Below are 19,438 nucleotides of genomic sequence, written 5' to 3' on the forward strand. Positions count from 1 at the left end.
TATTATTATTATTACTATTATTATTAAAGCAGTCGGTGAGAAAACCGGTACCGGCGGTACCGATATAGTAAAAAATCACGCCACCGCCGCCGCCGCCGCCGTCGACGACCACCACTCCGCGGCCGTCACCGGTCGAACGGACTTGGAACAAAAATAATAACAATAATAATAATAATAATAATAATTTAATACTATGTACATGTATAATATAATACGCGCGCATAGAGGTATACATGGTACCTACGTATATATAATAATAACATATTATGAGCTGCGATAATAACGCGTATAATAATAATTATTGTAAATACGTCGCCGTCGTCGTCTTGCCTGTCAAAGTGGTGGAACGTTCGTTCACCTTGACATCGCCGCCGACGACGTTCGTTTTGTTTCGTAACTACAAACTAACGCGTGTACACGCTCGACGGCATGTGTGCCGATGATGACGTCTGTAGCATGGTCGTGCACTCGTGCGTTTGTGTTTTTGTTTGTTACTCGTAAATCGTAAGTATTTCAGGTGGTTATTACATGCATATAAGAGCTACTATATCATATGAGCTAACAGGGAGGTTGAGGTTCTAGCAGCTTGGAGTTCTAAATTTAATTTTTCTTTGAAATCGCATACTATGATAATATCTAATTCGAAACGAAACAACGAACATTTGAATTCACTTAAGCTTTTTTTATAAGTTATATAACCGTTACAAGTTTTAACATCTGTGCAGAATTCGAATTCAGAATTCAGAATCCGATCGATACATATAGATCATATAGATATTGTTAAAATATTATACCCAAAAATCACGATGTGATGCTACCAGAGTTACATAGCACCTATAATTTACTCACCAACATATCGTATTACGCTTTTAGTGTTTCGCTTAATTCAGGGCCTCATTCAGACTATTCACGCCTCGGGGCAACAACTGCATCTCCCTAATATTTTCCGCCCAATGACCCTATAGTTTGTTATTTTCGTCATTATTTATGCTTCGTATATAATATCTATTCTCAAGTACATTATTATTACTATTATTATATATGAGTTCTAACTCATAAGAATACTAATTAAACAGTAGAATAATATATTAATATACTAGTATACTACTATATAAACTAAATAGACAATATTAAATAAAACTAAATAAAAAGTGTTTTGAAAAAATTAAAAAGCCTATTTTTATTTTAAAACATGATATGTGCTTTTTAAATCTTGCACCCGATGGCAAATGGCCCTTCTGCTCCCTTTAATTAGGCCCTGAACTTATTGATACCACATATACATTTTTAAATAGTAATTTGGTAATTTTACAAGTTTACAGTTATATCTTACTTCTTAAAAAAAAAACACGAAGATAACATACCTATCACAGACAATGTTCTTACCTTAAAGTTTAACCATGGGTAAATTCAATATCCACTCCATGAAAACTGACGAAGTTAAAAAAGAATTATTACTGAACGTCCATATTTTGTCATACTAGGTAGGTACTCATTTGTAAGACGGATATGAGATATCCTCTTAGCAAAAACATAAAACAAAATGTGACTATTTACTAATTTATATAAAAAATCTTTAATGGCTAACTGCACTTTAACTATTTCATCTGCATTCTGCAGGTAGATCACATCTGTTATATCCATAAGAATTAAAACATTCAAAACATATTTAGTGCATGTTGATCACTTGTGCTCACTTATCAAGATAGGTTTAATAATTTATCGATTCTGCATATTGAAAATTATATTGGAATTTGTAATTGACCCCAAAAAAATCTCCAACGCTTTCATGTTTCATTTTAGTAACAACAAGAGAACTTTTTTTTTTCATTAGCTCTTATGAAAAATTATAACTCAAAAATTAAATCAAGAAAAAAATTAATATTCTAGATTAAAAATAATTGAAAACTCTGAAGCAACAACAATACAACTCCACATTTTTATCAAAATTGGTTTTGATTGCATATTATTTAGAAAAACAACTCCGTCGTTTGGTGCAACAACCAAATAAATCCGATGAATCGCCGTATAATCCGTATAATTTCTTAATGTGACAATTAGATATCTCCAATAGTTTTATTTTTTGGTTTGAGATAATGCAAATTTAATTTTGACAATTCGTCACTGTCTACACTGCCTACTTACCTACACGAATCGAAGTTGGATCTAAGTATATTTTTTATAACCTGTAAATACTTTAATGAGTTTGTACCTAACCTCGATTATGCTGTGGTCTGTGAGTGTACGACACACATATAATATTTATTGCCATTGCATAAAATCAATATATTAAATAAAGTATAACAATTATGAATACATCAGGTATTGATGTATAACTTAATGTACCTAATAAGTAAACATATACAAATTGTTAGTTAACAGTTAACACTTCATATGAACTTGAACATTTTAAATTAAAATTTTCAAGACTTTTTTATTGAAATGTAAATAACGTTCAGAAATCATAATACTCATTTTATATACCTAAGATGATTTCACTTATCTAATGCAGGAGTTCATATGTCAATAGAACATGATAACCCATGGGCTGTTATTATTGTTACACCGATTATGAAGAGAGCACAGGAGCTTAAATGTTCCAGTGAAATAATTTGTATAGGTTCTACTAGCAGTGTAGACACAACTAATAGTACGGTTACCAATATATTAACCTCATCCAAAGCTGGAGCAATCCCTTTAGCTGTTATAATTCACGAAGGCCAATCTGAGAATATATTGGAGCATTTAAACTTCTTCAGAATCATTTAAATTTGAGGTTTCAACTTTAATTTAGTTACCTACATACTTTAATCTATAAGTAGCAGGGGCATAACCAAGGGGGAGTCTGGCCCCAACCCCCATGGATTGACAGGATTTAAAATGCATAAGGTTATTAGGACATTTATTGATTAACAGGAAGTTAGGGTTGGGCGTTATTCGAATGAAATTTTACCTAGATGATTATTTAGATAAAATTGTATTCGAATAAATTATTATTCGAATGATTTTTTTGCAATTATTCGAATAAAAATGTATTCGAATAGTTTGAAAACATTAATATTCGAATAAAAAATTATTCAAATAATTGTCAACTATAATTATTCGACTAAATTTCAAAAACAGTTATCCGAATAATTTTCGTTAACTTTATTTTGGTAAATATAGGGTTGGTAATTTAAAACAGGCACATATTATAAAAAATAATTGTATTTTAAGTTACACGATTGTGAATTATTTTATTATTCAGAAAAATGTAAAAATATTTTTAATAAACAAATATTAAGAAGCAAGTTAAGAATTAGAAAAGTAGATATTTTTTAAAATTATATTTTAATAATTATTTTATAATATTATAATATGAATAATATTTAATGATAATATTTCATAACAATTACAAAAATCATAAGTAGTTATAAATAATAATTACAAAAACATAAATAGATAATTACAGCAAAAATGAAAATAAATAGTTACAACAAATTTAGAATTTTAATAAGTTCTACAGTTCTTAATGGAACCATTGATTGTATAGTAAAATTTGTAATATTTTTGTCAAATTGGTCTTGGGTATATTTAACACGATGTACTCTACCAACTGCATTATCCGTTTTAGAATCGTTGACTCTTAATCGTTTTTCTGATAAATAATTTCCATATGAATCAATAACGGATTGATCATGTCTTCTTTTGAGATGTAACTTAAAATTAGACGTTGAAGATAATGATCCTTTTATTTCAACATTACGTGGCTCACATATTACGCATGTAGCAATTACCTACTTTATTTTTGTCAATTTTAGATTTTATTTTAATAAACTTACCATCTAAAATGGACATAGAATTCGTCATTATCCTCAGTTGACTTTTGTGTTGAAATTATTGAATATTCATTATGCATACTCAATGAATTCGTATTGAAATAAATTGATATTTTAAAAATTAAACACGAGTGTCACACGTTCATACGTAGGTACTCGGCACTCGCGCATAGAAAAACTAACGCGGCAATACGACACAAATAATCATAAGATTATCTTCAAAGTTTATACACTACCTACAAAGTACATTTGACATTGTTTTCAAATTGACAAAGCCTCATTTTCTATGTTTAGATATCATACAATCAAACAGATACATTTTATAGTTTAAAGTTATATCTATATTATTATATTTTTGTGTAGAGCTCTATATTTGAACTTATATAGTATTGCAACGTGGTTGGGGAACTTTGTTCAGATATTAGTTATCCGGGGAAGGTTTTCTATTCTTTAGGGATACATTTTCAGTAGAAAGACATGTTTGGTTTGTATAGTCAGAGTAATTATTATATACCTATTAAAAAGTACATTACTGATATAGAAGATGGCTTTTAATATGTGTAATTGGTGTCGGTGAGTTCGCTCGTGTTGGTCGTGTCTATCGAACTGACTACCTAATACTTGGTATGTGTTGGCGATAGGCCTTACAATATTATGTGTGTTGATAATGTTGATTTTATATTTAATATATAGGTGTCATGCAACAGCAACATACTTATACTATACCTATTAGTATCGTTACAGTATGATATGTTATATACGACAACAGTTACATCTAAAAAAATGATTTGATTATCAACTATGGTCTATGTTTAATCAAATAAAATAACCAACAATTATTCGTATAATTGTCTTTGAAATTAAGTCGAATAATTTTTTATTCAAATAATCATAGTTGAAAATTATTCGAATAATTTTTTATTTGAATATATATTCATTTGAATAATTATCTAGATAAAATTTTCCCCGACACTGCAAGAAGCTATAGTGAGCTCATTAGAAATAATGACCAAGTGGGTTGATCAAAAACTTCCTCAAAAGCAACACAACTGCTTCTCTCATTAAGAGATACAACATTTAATGAGAGTTTACTAGTTATTGTGACATTTTTAAACATTCATGTATATTGTGTAAAGCATTACAAAGAGACAATATTGATTTAATAGAAGCAATGAATTTAGCTAAAGATTTAACGAAAGAAGTAAAACATAAAACGAATGAGACAAAATAGTGATGAAGTTTTTTTAAAAAATGTTATGATCTTAGAAGAAAAATCTAAACTTTTAAATTTTGATATTCATATTCCAAGGATTTGTAAACTTCAAACTAACCGTTATAATATTTCTACAGACTCTGTTGAAGAGTATTTTAGAATATAAATTTTAACACAGTTTTTAAATTATTTTATTGATCAAATGAATACAGGTTTTAAAGAACACAGTTCAAACTTAAAAGGTTTCAATCTTTATTTGACAATGATTTGGATAAAAATAGAAATTACATTTTAGAGTTAATACATTTTTATAATGAATCAGATGATTTGAGTGACTCTGATATAGTTATATCGGAACTTAAAATGTGGAAAACGTTTTAAATAGAATTGAAAATGAACAAAAACTAAAAAAACTTTTGAATTTCTAAAATTGTGTGATGAATACTTATTTCTAAATGTGTACAAGTTATTAAAAATAGTTTGTATTTTACCTGTAACAACATGTACTTCTGAAAGAAGTTTTTCATCTTATTTAAGAAGTACCATAACTGAAAATAGAATAAATGGCTTAGCCATAGAGGAGACTTATAACTCCTGAAGAAGTTATTGAACAGCTTATTAAAAAAAAATAGAAGACTAAAATTTTAAACTATTAAAAACTATATTTTAATACATCAAGTTACATTTAAAAATTGTGAGATTATGGGGTTATGCTTATTTCTTTTACCATTAAAGAATTCATGAATAAACATTTTTGTTGGTTTTTCAATGATATAATTTTTTATACTTTTTAAATGTTAAAACAATTGGACCCCCAATGAAAAATTTCTGGGTACGCCCCGGATAAGTAGGTATTAGTTCTACAAGATGTAACTTAATATATGATTTTATCAATTATTATTAATGAATATCTTAAGAAATACCTAATAGTGTAATAAATATTTTAGGTTCCACTAGTTTTTATGACTGATGATTCCACTGCTGAAAAAATTCATTACTATTTCGACTATGGCCAAAGGAAAATCAATTTCTTTATAATTTTGCATATGGCACAAGCAGAGTGGCGATGGCTTCACGATTCCAAAAATGGAATTAATGTTTCTGACCATATTCCCTCAATGAAGCTATTTCAATCGGTAATATATAATTTTGATGTTCACAATTCAGTTAAAAATTGAAAGTTTTACTAAATTCACAATAATTAATAATTACATTATATACCTATAGTTTAAATAATAATACCTAATCATTGACATTTTAATTTATAGGCAACGTATTCTGAATCAAAAAACGACTCTCAGATAATTGAAGCTCGTAATAAAAAAGAAGCACCAGTTAATTTTATAAAACAATTTGAGAATAACTGTAAAGACTTGACATTTGACTTTCAAACCAGGCTAATTCAGACTTGGAAAGTTTGGTTTAAAAACAAAATGAAAACTTGTAAATATTAGAACCAAATCAATCATTGCTTAAAAGTTTGGTTCAAACTTCAAACCAATGACATACATATGCATATCACACTTTATAAAAAAAGTTCATATTTTTGGTAAAAATAGTATTGGTTTCATAAGTTTTTAAAGTCGAATTCATGTCGAATTCATTCTCAAAAATCAGGGTTCATAGCATTACTTAACTCTGTAGATAGAAGAGTAAAACTTCATAGACTTCTAAAATTAAGTAAACATAGTACTATTAAGTATTAAGTTTAGTGGCATGTATGAATAAAGCACCAAAATCCAAATAATATTAATTTGTTTTGTATTGGATACATTTATCATTGTAAAAATAATTGAGAAAAATTAATAAACATTTATTTTATCTGTATTTTTTTAAATAAAAGTTTAAATCTAAGTTATAATACATGATAAATAACATGTAAAATAAAATTGGTTTGGAGTTCAAATATACTTAGTAAACTCATTTAGTTGGACAATTATGAGAACATGATATTAACACAAATATTTATTTATTTAATAATTACAAAAATTTTTTTATTATTATTATTTTTATCTCTTGAAACCTCGTCCTCCTCCTCCTCTTCCTCCGCCACCACCAAATCCTCGTCCACCGCCAAATCCTCGTCCTCCACCGCCTCCGCCGCCACCACGGCCTCCACGTCCGAAACCACCGCCTCCACGACCTCCGCCGCCGCCACCACGTCCAAAACCACCGCCACCACGGCCGCCACCACCTCTACCACGTCCTCTTCCGCCACCACCTCCTCTACCTCTCTGGCCGCCAGGTTGAGGTAAAAATTTCTTCAATGGTAATAGTTTTACTGGATCAATGTATAACTAAAATATAAAACAATTGTATAACTTAAAATATATAATTGCACATAATAATTATAGAATTATCTTTACCTTGTCGGCTCCTTTGAAAGATTTTGCTTTAATTTCAGAGTTTAACTTTATGGACACAAAATAATCACTGTATGTTCCAAATATTTCATCTATTTTTCCAATCTGTTGTTTATTGGCAAAATATATGGGTGCATTAAAATATGGAACATCTTCCATTTCAGCCTTGCAAATAATGTCATCTTGACAAGCATGAGTAAAATAACCCAGAGGTACAACCTACAAAAATAAATTAAATTATAATCATGATTTTTCAACATAAATAACTCAAATACATTACAAATTCTTTTTAAATTATCAATTTTTTACTTGGAAGTTGAGTGTTTAGAGAAAATGAAAGAAAAATAATGATAAAATTACTGAACTGCAAAAACAAATGAGCATTGAAAAATGTCCCCTAAAAAGAAGCTGCCATTATCATTTATTTGCTATGATTTTCATTGGAACTATGTGAACATTAAATTCTTACTAATAATGAATCTATGAAAATTACAATATTGAAAAGAGAATTATATTATGGCTGTGGTTAATGGTTACTTCAGAGATTTATATATAATATTTTATAAATAGCACCAATAAATATTGATATGGATGTTATTCTAAAAGCCATGTCCAGGCCTAGTATACATTTTTAGCCCACAATATTAGAATTTTGCATCATAAGCAGTAACTTACTTGATAAATAATTTAGGTACCCTAAACCTAGACCGAGTTTAATAGTAGAATAATTATTTCAACCAGTATTTATTAATACAAGTAGAGATTTGGAAAAAAATAATCTACGAAATCTATGAAATTGACCAACAAAAAAATGTAAAAATAATTCATACTTCTTCTGGAGGTCCTTGTTCTGCAAATCTATTGAATCCACCTCTTCCGCCACCACGGCCTCCGCCACCACCACGGAAATTGCCACCTCCGCCTCCTCGGCCACCTCCATCACCTGCAATTACAAAATCATGTTTAATACTTTTATGGTCATTAATAAATACAATCGATATGAAAAATAGAAACCAATAATAATTAATAGATAGAGGTACCTACTTAAAAAAATATTTAATTCAAAACAAATATTAAGCTGAAAACAAGTATAATTTTTTTAAAAATCATGTAAGTCATCGAAATGGTTTCCAAGATTAAGTTAATAATCAAGGAATCGCATAGCATATGATCCACATAAAATATTATATTATGATTTACCTCGGCCTCCTCTAAAACCACCGCCTCCACGACCAAAGCTGTTTCTATTATTGTTGTAAGACATCGGAATTTGGAATCAAAACATGCGATTAATAATTAATTGCTAAATACAAATTGAGTAGTCATTTGAATAAAAAGTCACGTGTTCGTGTTCGTCGTTTGGGCCGGTTAGGCTAACATGGAAACGACTTCAAACCGTACAAACAACAAACGTGTTACTTATCACAACGTTGATGATAACATGACAATCCAAATACCTCAAATCCTGGTAACAACTACTATAAACCAAATCTCAGGTTGTAAACATGACTGAAATGCGTATAATCATATTGTTCTATGGTATAAAAATTCTTCGAATTGGGACACAACCACAACTACCACCAACCGTGATTATGGCCGTCTTAACAAGACCACTATCAAATCACGTATCGGTTATCCAAAATCCAAATAAATCGAGCATCGGCCATCATGATTATTTCGCGGCGATTAGTGTGTGTCGTGTGCTGGTGAATGGTGATTATATATATTTATCATGTGCGCGAGTATTTTGTATGTTATTTTTAAGCTCAGCTCAACATTTTCGTCAAAAATCCAGTGAAATTCTACTGGACAATTTTCGCGATTAACGCAAACCAATAATCCATTCAACCGACGTCTGGTTCACGACCACTCTAGTTTTGTCGTGAATAAGATTAAACGGTGAACAATAACCGTGCGGCCATGGATGACAAAATCGAACTAAAAACCGAACATTCGTTGCCGGCAAAGACTGAACCAACAGACGACGAGATTGCTTTGCCGCTGACCAGCAATGAGTCACTGTGTCTAACAAACAATGGAATACTGTTGAACCGTGAGCAGTTGTCAGTCAACTCGGTCAGTGAATTAAATAACATCAACCATTCCAATATACAACAGCCCGCCAAAGACAAGATAGTTACGAGCTCTCAGTATCTCACTACCCAAACTGCTGATACGGACATCAATGAAAGTAATTATTTATAAGAACTCTACTATGTATATCCTCTATTGTCATCCTATCCATGTACACATTTTAATATAAATTAAACACAAAATATATATTATTTTCCAATAAACAATTTATAAATTAGTAACTAAAATACTCCCCTTAATGACACAGGTATATCAACAAGTGATATGCAACTGGGTATTATATACATATTATGTTCAATAATGCCTTCATTTTTAAATGAATAAAGTAGAATATGGGTGCCCATCAACTAGTTAATTTTTTGTTTTATAAAACATTTTTTAATATTTTTCAATTATTTTATATTAGGTTAGTACCTACCTACTGTAAACATCAATCAAACTTACCTTACTTATTTTTTATTCAATTTTATGTTTCAGGATCATGGGATTCTCATATTATTACTCCTCCTTCATTGTTCCAAACAAGTTCCGAAATTGTACTACATGGTCCTCTCAAAGATGTCCATGGTTCGACTTCTGAAAGCACTACAATTGATTCTGATAGAGAAATCAAACTGGTACTTATTGATATATTTTTTTTTGTGTTAAGATTAAAATGTGTAGTTTTTTTTTTTAGCTGACAGAAGATAAAGAGAAATCAGTTGACAATTTATATCCTGAATATGATTACATATTTTGCATTGCAGCTATAAGTAGAACAACACCAAATAGTTCTAAACTGCTTGCGGTATGTTATTTTATACATTTTTTGCCTCTACTTTAATTACCCTTTGTTCTTTTTTGATATTTTGAATACTTTTGTAATATATCTATGGGTACCCTGTTAGGTATAAGACATCGAGGGAAGGTGTTTGCTGAGGTCACATGCATAGTTTGTTTGGGCTTTATAATGTGTAACAATGTGTAGTCAATATTTTATAATCTTGTCCCTACTTCTTATACGAGTATAAGAAGAGGGTAATAATACCTCAGAAATACATAAATTACATTTATTGGTTCATTTAATATACACTCCTAAAATCATTTCAACTAATATTTATATCTCACACAATACAGTACAATCATTAAAATTAGACCCATGATTTTCAAGCTCCAAGTGGTTGTTGTTTAGTCCTTTTTTTTGGAAATAATAGCCTCGTGGAGTGCAATCTGGTGTCCACTACTAATGCATAAAAAATGACAAATTTTTGGCTGTTCTGTAATAAATAATAATTTAAATTATTTACTGTAAAAGGTAAGTTGTTTTTAAATATTAATACCAAGAGCATTTCTAAAACATTTAATTAAATCAGAATCAATTTTCATCTTATAAATTGTATGTCTGATGAGCATTCTCAGCCTGCTATGATCAAGTCAATGTCATATCTCATAACTCATAAGTAATTCTTTAACGCTATTACTATAATATAGAGACACGGGCTTTTGTGTTTGAAATGCACACACAAGTTTGCGTTGCTCAAAATATGAATGTGTCAAGCTTATAAATCCTGAACTACACAAAACGATGCATTATTGATTGATTATAGGCCCTGGTCAGATAAATTCCAACTTGGTATAATAAAAAAAAAAATAGTAATTTAAAAAAGTTACTATGTAGATTTAACCATTTTTATACAATTAAAATTATACTTATTAAAAATTAACACTCACCATTAATTAGTGACCATAGAAAATTGAAATATTTCATTGTAATTATGAAGTTAATGATAATTACCTTCTGCACAATAACATTCCTGTTATTCTCAAATTGTCGGATCCTAACCTTCCATATTTACTCAAATCTCTCCATACAAAATTGGACTATTTTACTACCTTCTTAAATGTAATTTATTAATAAGGAATATTTTTAATGTTCCTCTTTTTAGATACTTGGATACATTTGAAAATTGATTATCAAAAAATTAATGGTTAAAGAATCAACAATGTATATTTATTATTTTATTTGTTAAAAAATAGAGTTTTTCTTACGGAGACCAATAATAGTTGTCTGTGTAGAACATTAAAATTTAATCTTCCTCAGATTTTCACCTTTGTTTGCAATTTAATGTTTTTAATACCTATTTAAAGATGTAAATTAATTTTAAGGTATCAATTGCATTGGTACAATATTTCTTCACAAAAAAATGTACATACTAATACTATCAAAGGGAACGTTAGAAGTAGAAGCACTCATACTTAAAGTCCTATTCTATATTTATGTATCAAAATACTTTTAAAATATTTTTCTTTGGAATATAAAATTTTAAATGTTCAGAATTAAAAATATGAAAAACAATTTTTTTAAACATTTTTTCAACAAATGGACACCATCTTAAAAAATTTTCAAAAACATTTGTACTTTTTGAAAATAATTAACCAAAAGGTACTTACGATGTTATTTGCTAGTCCAAACAAGTTTTTCTTGTTGTATGATGACCATCATGATTGCAAACATATTTTAAATAATAATATTTCAGATTGTCAGAAGCATTTTCAATTTTCTGTTAGGGTACTTTATTTTTAATGGAGATAATGTTTTGTTATCTACTATTGAGAAATCAACAATCTTTTGTTCTTATATATTTTTAAAGATTTTTCGAAGTCTGCGTATGAGAAAAATCTATCACCAAATACTTTGCACTCCCTGTTCATTTCTAGTATTTTCCGACATTTCGTACACGAGCACACAACTCGCAGATACGTTGAGTCACAACACATGATTAATATTTAAGCATTTTGATTATTCTTATTCTTAAAATAGCTAGGTATATAAAATTGTACATATTTTTGGCCTCCCCCCTTCTACCATGAACAATAATCTAGTCTTATCACATCAAATTTCTAGCAACGTGATCTGTTATCACACTCTTTAGTGAATTAAAAACACGTTCGTCCGTGCTTGCAGTTGCAATACAAACAGTAGCGTCCGTGTGCGCGTTTTAAATATAACACGAACATGACGAACGTCCTTGTCTCATAAATCGTGCTCTAGGCTTAGTGACTTTAATTATTTTTGTACTAAAATGATTGGATAATGACGCCCGATCATAATATTTGAACCATCTATTAAGTTCATGTTAGTTTTTAATTAAATGTTTCCCTCATTTTTCTATTCAAAATTATGGGTTCGGTTTTGTATATAAATAATTACAATATTTTAAGAGGAGGCTACACCCTTATGTGTTGCTTCTGTCTTACAAAAGTATTACTTAAAAAAAAAAACGTAAAACTTTTTTGCGCGGGAAAGAACCGAGCAGTCTACTTATTTTCACCACATAAAATGGAGAAGTTTGGCTGTGAAATATTGTTTTTATTTTTCAATATCGGAACTACAAAAAATAGTATTTAAGTTTGGAATAATGGATTTTGAAACAATAAGAACTTTTTTTGAAGAAGTAATATGAAAAAAATAAAAACAATTATTCCCGGATAATCTCAACTACATTGGCCATCACTACCGCCTGAGTTTATACTATGTTGTTAATTTGTTAGACGGAGGCAACACATGTGGGTGTAGTGGCCTCTAAAAATCAATTTATCAAGATATTTTACATGTATGTATTTTTTATTCAAGGTTACCTATATATTTGTGTTTTTTAGATATCAAAAATTGATTCAAACATTAAAGTTGATATAAAATCTGATGTATCTTCACTTAATGGTTATGCTGCTGATCATTCTAGCTCATCAAATTCAACGTAACTATTAATAAATATTTATAAATGTGCATTAATCAATTTTACTTATTTATTTTAATTATACAGTTAGTGGATCGGTGGCTGACTGTTTGTAAGGAGTTAGAAATAGGCAATTTTCAATTTGCTTGCATGTGGGTCTTGTAAATGTGTGTGTAAAATAAATAGTGGAGCGCTCTCGCCGTACATGCACATGTCACCGACTAGGTGTTGCGTGCCTGGGCGGTAAACAATTAATGCTCATTTCATTTGTATGTACTTTTTGTCTACCCTACCAATCTACCTAGTAATGCAATTATATTTCAGAAAACTGAACTGAATTTGTTATAATGTTTATGTGAAATCTGCCATTCCACATTTTAAGATATCTTATTTAAATTCTAAGAAATCAACGTTAGAAAATTCCTAATATTCAAGACTGATCAATCTCTAGTCGGCATTATAACGAATTCAAATCAGGCTTAAAACAAATGTTCGCGTTGGTAGGTCAGTCAGTATGATAATAAAAGATTGTTATGTTTTGGCTAAAATAACTGTCTGCCACCGGTCCCCTTAACATGACATTATGATAGAGAATTGTTATTAATTTATTATAAGTTTTTATTGTTGAAAAATATTTAAAAATTCAATATTCAAATAATGATTAATTAAACATTAATAATATGTACTCACCCTTTACTTTTGAAAAATAATGTGAAACCTTTAACTATTTATTAGTTGTGGCCATTTAATTGAAGAACCATTTTTGGTACCAAAAGCTCCACGAGATTCATTTATGTCATCTTCAACATCATCACTTAGTGGTTCATCAACTGGAATACTTTTACAGCAATCAAAATGTAAGTATGAGCGTATGCCTAATTTCAAGGTTATGAACCTCTAATTTACCTACTAGATTAATTTAGATTATAACAATTTTATTTTAAAAATGTTTAAGCTGCATCATATTTTGTTTTAAAATTTGTGATTAATCTGAATATTACGTACTTATTATTGTATTTATTAAATCTACCAAAATCTATCTAATAAAATGTAATAAAATAAAAATTAATGTAGGTTTTTTTTATACTCATTTTGTACATAAAGCAAAACAATTAATTATAGTTAAAGGGTTGTTTATTTATAACTATGGCTGTGCATTTAATGCATTAAAATCTCAACAAATTCAGTATATAAATGCTTTCTGAAAAGATTCATGAAATGTATAATTTAAAAATATAATATAAAATATTTTAAATCAAGGATACTATTAATTATGTACGTACTGATCGTTTAAAATATTTATAGGGAGAAAAGTTACTTAAATAAAAAATGTAAACCCATGTAAATTATTAAAATTAATAATCAAAAAAAATTCTTAATAATAATTCATTAATACCTAAATCCCACTTTGTACCAAAGAAGCTTCGTTTTACTTTAACTAAAAATAATTCATTTTTCTACAAATTCACAGTCTTATTTATAACTGTTATGTTATTTTATATTTTTTAGCCAAACATAACAATATTTTACTGTCAAAAAATGTATACACATATCCAGAAAATTTAGCTTGTCACAAGTGTGACCATGTATATCCACGGGTAACGGAAAATTGTATTGCTAATAGTATGGACAATAAGGACATCAAAAGTGAACCTCAAACTAAAACTCGGTAAAAAAATTATAGTTGGTTCAAATCTTAGTACTAAAATGTTTTATTTTATAGTGCTGGAAAATCAAGACAAAAAAAAAGACCCAAACAGAATAATGATAGTAGTTCAAAAAAAAATTTTAAAGTATGTGCCTTATTTAATATATTAGCTATATAATAGTATAATTCATAATTACGCTTGTAGATAGTATAGTAATTATTATATTAATTATTTTAGTTGATAACAAAAAACACTCTAAACATTGTAGCGGTTTTGGTTTTTTTTTTTTTTTTAATTAGAAAACAAATTCTGAAAATGTTTTCGATGAGAAAAATGATGTTAAAATAGAGGAACCTAAATGTTATGATATGACAATTAATTGTGTTGAAAATCCAATAAATGAAGAAAATTCAACAAATAATAAAAATCCAACAAATGATGACACTCCAACAAATGATCCCTTAACATTTAAAACGGGTTTGTGAAATATGATCATTATAAAATATAAATAATTGTTAGGTTATTTTGATGTAAATATTTTTTTGTTGTAGGTGATAAAATATTTGCATACTGGATGGCAGATAAAATGTTTTACCCAGCTGTTATAATTGATATAGCAACTCCAAAATTTAAAGTAGAATTTTTAACTGACTACTATATAAAACTATTGAATTCTGATTGTCTTGTTCATAGTGCAGCTCTAAAAATTGGAACTCTTGTCGCAATATTTGATACTGTTTCCCAAGAGTATAGAGTTGGTGAAATAGTTACTATTAATGAGTATGTACAACATAACATGGTTGATTCAATATTATAGTGTATATAATTAATAGTGACATATAAGTTTACATAAAACATTGTTTCCAGAGTGCCCAATGGTGAAAAAACATATACAGTAGATTTGAATTCAGAAGTAGTTGTTGTTCCTTTTGAAAAACTAGTGCTGGATATGGATAAAGCAAGAAACTTACAAGACAAAATTGTATTAAAAAATTATCATAGACTTAGCATGTGTATGTAATTGCATTTATGTTCATTATTTTTATTTATTAATAGTTCTCAATTATCATCTAATTTAAAATAATTGTTTGATTTATAATATTAGCTAATGTATCGGAAGGAAAAAGAATTCGCTTATCCCGATCAACTAGTACAAAATGTAAAGCCACAAAAAATGAATCCAGTAAACGTAAGAAAACTAATGCTCCAGAAACCAATAAAAAAAAACGGAAATGTCTATTTCCTGAAGTACCTGATCCCAGGTCCATTCCTAGTACTAGCACAGGAATTACTGGAGGAGATGATTATGATGAAGGAAACTTTCAAGCTGCTTCTTCAGATTCAGATTTTGAGTAAGTTATTTTATGTTTAATATTTTTTCTGCATGATTATCTTAACACAAATTTATTCTTAATATATACATTGCCAAAATTATAACTAAAGTGATCAACATTGCTTGTCAATAATTTTTCTAAAGGCCATACTAATATACTATTATAAAAATTTAAAATATACATCATATATACACTGAAACCTCTAAATACCGGACACTCTTGGTAACTGAATATTTTTTTTGCTATTCGAAAGGTTCAGTTAGTAGAAAATTTGTAGTTTTTTCCCAAAAAAACATTTACTATTTGAAGATGTCCGCTATTTAAGGAAGTTTATACTGTATGTTAAAATATTATAATATTAAAGAACTTAAGAAAAATATGTTTTAAATAGTGTAGCTATTGCTTAATAATTATTGTTTTATTATTGAAAAATATCCAAAAAATAAAAATTATGTGCAATTTACTATAAGTGTTTCTTTTATTGGCTTTAATCAAGATTTCTATTTTACACAAAAGTATAGAAATTAACTTATGAGTCTATGGTTAATTGTGTAATATTTCATTATTATTTAAAAGTAAAGATAAATTACTTTTAAAATTATATTCCTTGATTTTTATTAATGCAATTACTCAATTTTTAAATTAAATATTTGTTTATTATAACTTAATAGAATCTTATCATTGATCTTGTTATTTAGTCATGTTAGAGAAGATTTAACCAATGTCAACTTGGCTCAATTAAAAAACTCAGACATTGATAGCGAGCATTCATCTCCTGACAAAATTAGCAGTGCAGTTGTGTCTCCCACAACTAAACCCGTAAAATTATTTGAGAATTTACACTTTATTGTCTCTTATTCTAAATATAAACGGATACCGATGTCCAATGACAGTGATCAGGGCACTGATAATGAAATCAACCAACGTAAGTAGACAATTAAAATAATACATTAGTTGTATTATGTATGTTTAATTATTTTACTGTACACTTAATAGTTAATTTTATTTTTAGATTCACAATATTTCAAACCAGATAAAATCCATAAAAAGTATCTGGAAAATTTAATATATAAACATGGTGGTGCTGTTCATAGGTATTTAAATGTATTACCCAAGTCCTGTTACAAGTGTTCATACATTATTACTGATACCCCCTCACAAACTTGTAATTTTTTATTGGGATTGAGTCTTGGTATACCAGCTTACCATCATAGATGTATTGAACATGCCATTTCTCAAGTAAGTTATGACAGACTTTTTTTTAATAATAAGCCAATTTTGTATTTGTATATAAGTATAATTGGAAAAAAAAACATATAATGTTGTGTCCCACTCATAAATATTAAGATTATTCATACAATTTAATATTGGTTCACTAATTGTTATTTTAAATTTTTCTTTGATTCCTGTGTCCTAAAAATGTATTTGAAATATAGGCATAATGTAGACATTTTTAGTTCATATTTCAGTGTACACAACTACTTAAAGGGGTATTATTTTTCATATGACTTAGGCCAATAAGAGTGATAAATTACACATGCTTTGCAATGTACGATTTTTTAAGTTATTTAACCACAGATGTTGTGTTAAAAAAATACAAAAACATATACAATTATATTGTAATGTGTTGTTAGGATAGATTAAATATTTGTGAGTATAAAACACACCAAGTTAATAAACTAACAATTTAATACAAATTTTAATTAAACAGTAAAAGAACTTCATAATAATTTATAAAGCCTATTCCTTATTAAGTTTATTTTCATTATTATATATTGTAAACTCTTTCATACATATTAATATGTAATTATAAAATATAAGAATTAAGGTTATGCATTACTTTTTTATTTCAGAAATTGTCATTCCCCGAGTTCATATTAAAAAATGATATTAAACCAATACCAAACGGTTGGTCCGTGGAAAAGAAAGAAATTATTTTCCGTTCACCTGAAACTGTACACTCAAACATATTTTCTGACTATGTTGTTTATGTAGCTTTATCAGATGAAGCCAAGAATAGTTTTTTTTCCAGTTTGTTAAAATTTTCTGGTGCCATAGTCTACACTATCACAAAAAAAGGTGTGTTCAAAGGTTTTACTTTATGATTTGTGATGATTGTGATTTATTTTTTACACTATTTTATAAATAATTATTAATAATATTATTGATTGATCATACAATATTAATGTTTATTTACTAGGAGCGGTAAGCCTGCCATTAATTCGCCACATGACCGTCATTATAACCGACGACCATTGTCCAAGCTCAATCATGAATGAAAAAATTCCCAAGCTATCAACTTTATGGATAGTTCAAAGTTTAGTATGTGAATCTCCTCGTCCTTTTGATGGCCATGAGAGTTATATCGCAATAAGCGAATAAACTGTACCTAACAATTAACAATTGATTGACGATAAGATTTGATGTTTTATGATTATCTGAATGTTTATAAATTATTTCCAAATAACTATATTTATTTTTTGGTAAGTTAAAAAAAACCCAATATTTAATTTCATACTGTTTTTGAACCATGTATTGTTATATTATTATACTTTGTTCAATGTTACGTGTGTAGTATAAGACTATTAATCTGTCTGCACTCAATTTTAAATGTCCCTAAAACCTGGCATGTTATGAATGTTAATTTATGTGCTGTTCATTGTTACTAGCTTTTTTTTACTCTTATTAAATCACAAAGATTCAATATATAAATATTTATTTATTTGAAAGTGAAATATGTGAAAACGCTGAATGATTGTGGTAAATTATAATTTGAATATTGTAATTGAGTTTTGGCTACATATTAGCAACATCTACACTATGACTATAATATTTATATTTTTCCAAACATTTTTACTTTTGTCATTGTATTATATGGTACGTTTTAGCATACTAAGTAATTTTAATTGGTTATAAAAATAAATGTACATGAAAATACTACTTATTATGTATTTTGATGCAAATTGTTTTGTAGTTTATTTTCAATCATTGAATAAATGCTACTTCCAAGTCAGAGGATCCAAAGTAATAAAAATGAACTATCACAAAAAATAGCACAATATACACTCTAGTGGATTGGTATTTGGAATCATATAGTATCAATGAGGACACTTATTTTTAATTCTCATAGAGGTAACCTCAAAAACTGATTATTTACATATGGCTTGTGAGAGTATAAATAAATATTTTGCATGAGGGTATAATAATTAAAACGAGCCACAGTTGATTTCAGTAAAATAACAAAATTATAT

At 28.3% G+C, this 19,438-nt stretch overlaps 3 protein-coding genes and 1 long non-coding RNA gene across 6 annotated transcripts; 2 read left to right on the forward strand and 2 right to left on the reverse strand.

The window, feature by feature from the left end:
• The first annotated feature begins 321 nt into the window (after positions 1 to 321).
• On the forward strand, positions 322 to 6,853 carry LOC111030094. Of its 2 annotated transcripts, XM_022309439.1 has the most exons (3): positions 322 to 504; positions 5,979 to 6,167; positions 6,300 to 6,853. In XM_022309439.1, exons 2-3 carry the CDS (start codon positions 5,994 to 5,996, stop codon positions 6,483 to 6,485), a joined length of 360 nt encoding a protein of 119 aa, XP_022165131.1. In that variant the 5' UTR covers positions 322 to 504; positions 5,979 to 5,993; the 3' UTR covers positions 6,486 to 6,853. The 2 variants fall into 2 exon arrangements, with proteins under 2 accessions (XP_022165131.1, XP_022165132.1); XM_022309440.1 differs by lacking the exon at positions 322 to 504 and having other exon boundaries at positions 5,291 to 6,167.
• Positions 6,854 to 6,983: 130 nt separating this feature from the next.
• Positions 6,984 to 8,827, reverse strand: LOC111030093 (probable H/ACA ribonucleoprotein complex subunit 1). The gene is made up of 4 exons (XM_022309438.1): positions 8,595 to 8,827; positions 8,225 to 8,337; positions 7,398 to 7,613; positions 6,984 to 7,328 (listed from the first exon to the last, which is right to left on the reverse strand). The coding sequence occupies exons 1-4, from the start codon at positions 8,656 to 8,658 to the stop codon at positions 7,041 to 7,043; spliced, it is 681 nt and encodes a 226-aa protein (XP_022165130.1). The 5' UTR covers positions 8,659 to 8,827; the 3' UTR covers positions 6,984 to 7,040.
• A 143-nt stretch (positions 8,828 to 8,970) lies between these two features.
• On the forward strand, positions 8,971 to 19,150 carry LOC111030092. 2 transcript variants are annotated; one of them, XM_022309436.1, is made up of 15 exons: positions 8,971 to 9,585; positions 9,966 to 10,105; positions 10,165 to 10,275; positions 13,128 to 13,225; positions 13,940 to 14,061; positions 14,714 to 14,873; positions 14,928 to 14,997; positions 15,153 to 15,330; positions 15,405 to 15,633; positions 15,721 to 15,866; positions 15,959 to 16,205; positions 16,886 to 17,112; positions 17,200 to 17,426; positions 18,041 to 18,266; positions 18,388 to 19,150. In XM_022309436.1, the coding sequence occupies exons 1-15, from the start codon at positions 9,315 to 9,317 to the stop codon at positions 18,567 to 18,569; spliced, it is 2,634 nt and encodes an 877-aa protein (XP_022165128.1). In that variant the 5' UTR covers positions 8,971 to 9,314; the 3' UTR covers positions 18,570 to 19,150. The 2 variants fall into 2 exon arrangements, with proteins under 2 accessions (XP_022165128.1, XP_022165129.1); XM_022309437.1 differs by lacking the exons at positions 8,971 to 9,585; positions 9,966 to 10,105; positions 10,165 to 10,275 and adding an exon at positions 12,497 to 12,652.
• Positions 10,524 to 12,336, reverse strand: LOC111030096. Its single transcript, XR_002604065.1, has 2 exons — positions 11,919 to 12,336; positions 10,524 to 10,744 (listed from the first exon to the last, which is right to left on the reverse strand). It is a non-coding gene; the product is annotated as an uncharacterized LOC111030096 (long non-coding RNA).
• Positions 19,151 to 19,438: the final 288 nt, after the last annotated feature.

Source organism: Myzus persicae, unplaced genomic scaffold, assembly GCF_001856785.1.
Source record: "Myzus persicae strain clone G006 unplaced genomic scaffold, MPER_G0061.0, whole genome shotgun sequence".
Taxonomy (NCBI): Eukaryota; Metazoa; Arthropoda; class Insecta; order Hemiptera; family Aphididae; genus Myzus; species Myzus persicae.